Source organism: Stigmatopora argus, chromosome 5 (genome assembly GCF_051989625.1).
Source record: "Stigmatopora argus isolate UIUO_Sarg chromosome 5, RoL_Sarg_1.0, whole genome shotgun sequence".
Taxonomy (NCBI): domain Eukaryota; kingdom Metazoa; phylum Chordata; class Actinopteri; order Syngnathiformes; family Syngnathidae; genus Stigmatopora; species Stigmatopora argus.
Window position 1 is genome coordinate 621,750 of NC_135391.1, and position 3,918 is coordinate 625,667.

At 44.4% G+C, this 3,918-nt stretch overlaps 1 protein-coding gene across 1 annotated transcript; it reads right to left on the bottom strand.

Moving 5' to 3' along the window:
• Positions 1–445: 445 nt before the first annotated feature.
• On the bottom strand, positions 446–1,649 carry nkx3-1 (NK3 homeobox 1). Its single transcript, XM_077601003.1, has one exon. The coding sequence runs from the start codon at positions 1,559–1,561 to the stop codon at positions 1,055–1,057; it is 507 nt and encodes a 168-aa protein (XP_077457129.1). The 5' UTR covers positions 1,562–1,649; the 3' UTR covers positions 446–1,054.
• Positions 1,650–3,918: the final 2,269 nt, after the last annotated feature.

Below are 3,918 nucleotides of genomic sequence, written 5' to 3' on the forward strand. Positions count from 1 at the left end.
GCTTCTTTATTATTGCCACTGGTTTCAAATGAAATGGCTTGCTTCTTCCTTGCACCTCCCTCATTAGAAGCCTTTCGCTTTTCACGAACCATATTGAAAAATGGATGCACGAGATATTTAATGATAAAAATGAAAAAGGTTCTTTGCGCACTGGAAATATGTTCACACACTTCCGCATTGCAACGAATTGGGCAGAAGAAGGTAGATTCTGATGGGTGAGCTGAGGGGTCAAAGGTCACAGAGGATATCACGGGAATTTTGCCATCTGGCGATCCTTTAATAGCAGCCAGATTGCTTTGTTTCCCTCAAGTTAGCAGGCAAGGTCACATGACAGCAATTGGAATCGTTAACAATATGCCGATGCTTTGAATTTGGCTGCTTAGGCTTCTCCTCGTTAGGGTTAGGACAGTCCACGTGACAGAGGATTTCGGATAACGGCTGAATATCAATTTGCAACCTTTTATTGGTATCCATCAGTGATTTCCACAAGCCCCATTAACCCATATAAAAAAAATACATTTTTTACACTCATCCGCACAATAAAAGTCGCCATTTCTAACACGGCCGTCTTAAAAATAAGAGTAAAAGTCTGTTTATTTCAGCGGAATCATCTGACATTTGATGGTGCCTATACAGCAGGGGTCGGGAACCTTTTTAACCCTAAACAATTCATATTTTCTAACATTATTTCTTGAGAGCCATTCTCAGAATTGAAAAGTAAAAATACATGAAAATGTGTGATTTTTTTTGGTCATTTCACCACTTTTAAAGTACAAAAAGTCTCTGAATTCTTTGGACAACATTGTTATGCTGTTGCTAATCAATCAGTATCAATTATATTATGCATAGGACTCAGCTCTCTCACCAGTCATTTCCATATTTTACTTCACAGGTTAGTGAAAAGCCATATGCACCCATAGAAAGAGCCACATATGGCTCCCGAGCCATAGGTTCCTTACCCCTGGTATACAGTTTTCTTTGCAAATAGTCGGAAGGGGAAATCCGAGGCCAGACCGGCCGGCACAGTCTTGACGGATTCGGATTCGGAGCTGGCTCACCACAAAAGGGGCCTCCAGGGGGCGGCGTAGTGCCACCAAAAGGGGCGGTACTCCACTCTGGCGGTCCTGCAGAAAGAGTCGAAGAAGATGGAGGGTTCCGATCCTTGCGTTCCTCGCGTTCCTTCCGCCTGGTGGCACGCCTGCTGCCTCCTCTTGGTTTTGTAGCGCCGGTTCTGGAACCAGATTTTCACCTGCGTCTCCGTCAGTCTCAAGGCGCCGGCCAGGTGGGCTCGTTCCGGGGGCGACAGGTACTTCTGCTGCTCGAACTTCTTCTCCAGCTCCAGCACTTGGAGGTGCGTGAAGGCCGCCCGGGTGCGTTTGGGTTTGTCCGCAGACGTCTCGGGCGCCGTTGCGGGGTTCTGGTTGTCTTTCGGGGAACCCGGGAGGGCTTTCTCGTTCGCGCCGTCCACCGGCGACTTTTCGCCCTCCTTTGCGCCGGCGTCTTTGACGGAGAGGATGTCCTCGATGAGGAAGGACGTCTGAACTTTGACCCGCTCGGACATGTCGGCCGCCGCCTGGCTCGGGGCGAGCGAGGGAGCGAGAACGAGAGAGAGAGAGACAGACAGAGAGAGAGAGAGAAAAGTGTCTGGGAGTCCGGCGCGGTTCTGCACGTGTGCGGGCGCGCTGCCTTTTTGTACCGGCGTGGGGGCGGGTTCGGGTAGGGGGCGTGGCCTCCCCGCTTATGTTTTACTGCACCTGGTTGACATCGTGTTTAAGAAAATAGTGAACAGCGACACGTACTAAAAGGCAGTCATTTGAAATGAGTTTGATTCATTTCAGAAAGGACGATACTTACGCGTGAATACAGACGCTCCCCTACTTACGAACATTCGAGTTACGAACAACAGTCCCTACGAACATGTCTGCAAATTGCGTTTATTTATTTTTTCTTCCCAAGATGGTGCTGCCACACGGAAGCCAGTGACAGTAGCTCTGTATATTCTTATGTTTTTCGTGTCTTACAGCCCTTCTATCTCTTTTTAAATTACATTTTAATATTTCTTAATACATTCCTCTTTACTTTACTTTGTACTTTATACTTTTTACTTGAATGTTTTTACAACTTTCTTTGTTCTGTGAGCCTGGCTTCTTTCGGTTACTTCTTGTAGTACTTCTTTCCGCCGCTAATACCGACGCCTGGCGCTGCGAGAGCTCACCCAGCATCCACCTTCCTCTGCCCAGTTCGTTGCAGTGCGGAAGTGCGTGAACGTATCTCCAGTGCGCAAAGAACCTTTTTCATTTTTATCATGAAATATCTCGTGCAGCCATTATTCAATATGGTTGGTGAAAAGCGAAAGGCTTCTAGTGAGGGTGGTAGTGCAAGGAAGAGGCAAGCCATTTCATTTGAAATGAGTGGCAATAATAACCAAGCTTGATGCGCGTGAGAAAGTGGTGAGCGTTGCACGGGAATACAACTTGAATCGTTCGACCGTCGGTAGTATGTATACAGTACTGTACGTATTCTAACCAATTTATTAAATGTTTTTTTCAGTACAAACCAATGCAGGTTACTTATACAAGCCTTAAACATACAAATGCATTTATATAAACCTTCAATATACTTATATAGGCCTTAAACATAAATTATAATACAAAATATAGCACTGAATCAACTTACAAACAAATTCAACTTATGAACAATCGCTCGGAACCGAACTCGTTCGTAAGTAGGGGAGTGTCTGTATATACATGGAAATGTGCTTTAGAACAGGGGGGCGGGAACCTTTTTGACAAAGAGAGCCACAAACAATTCATATTTTCTAATGTAATTCCTTGGGAGCCATACTCCAATTTTTTTTGTGGTAATTTCACCACTTTTAAAGTGGAAAAAAACTCAGTATAGTCTACATTTCCAGTTTATATGAAAATCGTTTGAGGATGCGCCTTTTATAAATACTATACGTGGCAATAAACTGGGTTTTTTTTTTTGACGACGCGAGTGCCCCGGGTGGGAAGCGCGGGTCCGAGTTTTGGGTGGTCGTTGCTAATGACTTTGCCACATTTTCACCGGCTCCTGTTTTGCTACTTTCTTGTTGTGCTTGAGCCCAGGAAAGATACATTTAGTGTTCGTCTTGTTGCTCCTCTGGGAATTGGCTGCGAGTCTCCATTTCAGGGTGACCAACAGGGCACGGCGCCCCGCCGGCGGCCATCTTGCGCAACGTAGTAGACAAAGTTGTCAGGAGAAAAGCCAAAGTGGAAGGAACAAAAGTCCAAGTTTTCTTCTTCTTCTTCTTCTTCTTCTTCAAAGCTTCTTTGATTGGAGCTGGATTGTCACTACAAAAATGTGAATAAGTCATATACATGCAATATACAAAAGTACTACAAAAGTGCGTGTACTTGTACTACAAGTATAGGTGTGTGTGTACTTGTGCATACTTCAACTGCAAGTACGGAGATTTGGGAGTAGTCGTACAACAATTGCATGTACTTGCCTGTACTTGTCCTATAAGTTGCTGTACTTATACTTCAGGTGTACTTGCTTGTATTTGTAATACAAGTAGGTGTACGGTCATCCCTCGAATATCGTGGCTTCACGACATGGCAGATTTTTTTCTGGGGGATTTTTTTAGTTTTTTTAATTATATTTTTTTGGTGTAAATTCATAAAAATGTGAAAATCCACGCTGAAACTCCCAAGCGGAAGCCACTCCCCTGTCCTCCGGTTGCTACTAGAACTCAGCACTGTAGTAAAAACAAAATATTATTATTTTTTAAATAGGGGTGACCCTATTTTGCGGTTTTTCATTTATTGCGGCCATGTCTGATCTACATTAACCACGATAATTGAGGGATTACTGTTCTTATGCTACATGCCTGTACTTGTACAAGTGTACATATCAGTGGTGGGCCATCAGGGCCTT

Excerpts from the sequence above, each read along its gene's own strand:
- nkx3-1 (XM_077601003.1), bottom strand. The coding sequence starts at position 1,561 with ATGTCCGAGCGGGTCAAAGTTCAGACGTCCTTCCTCATCGAGGACATC.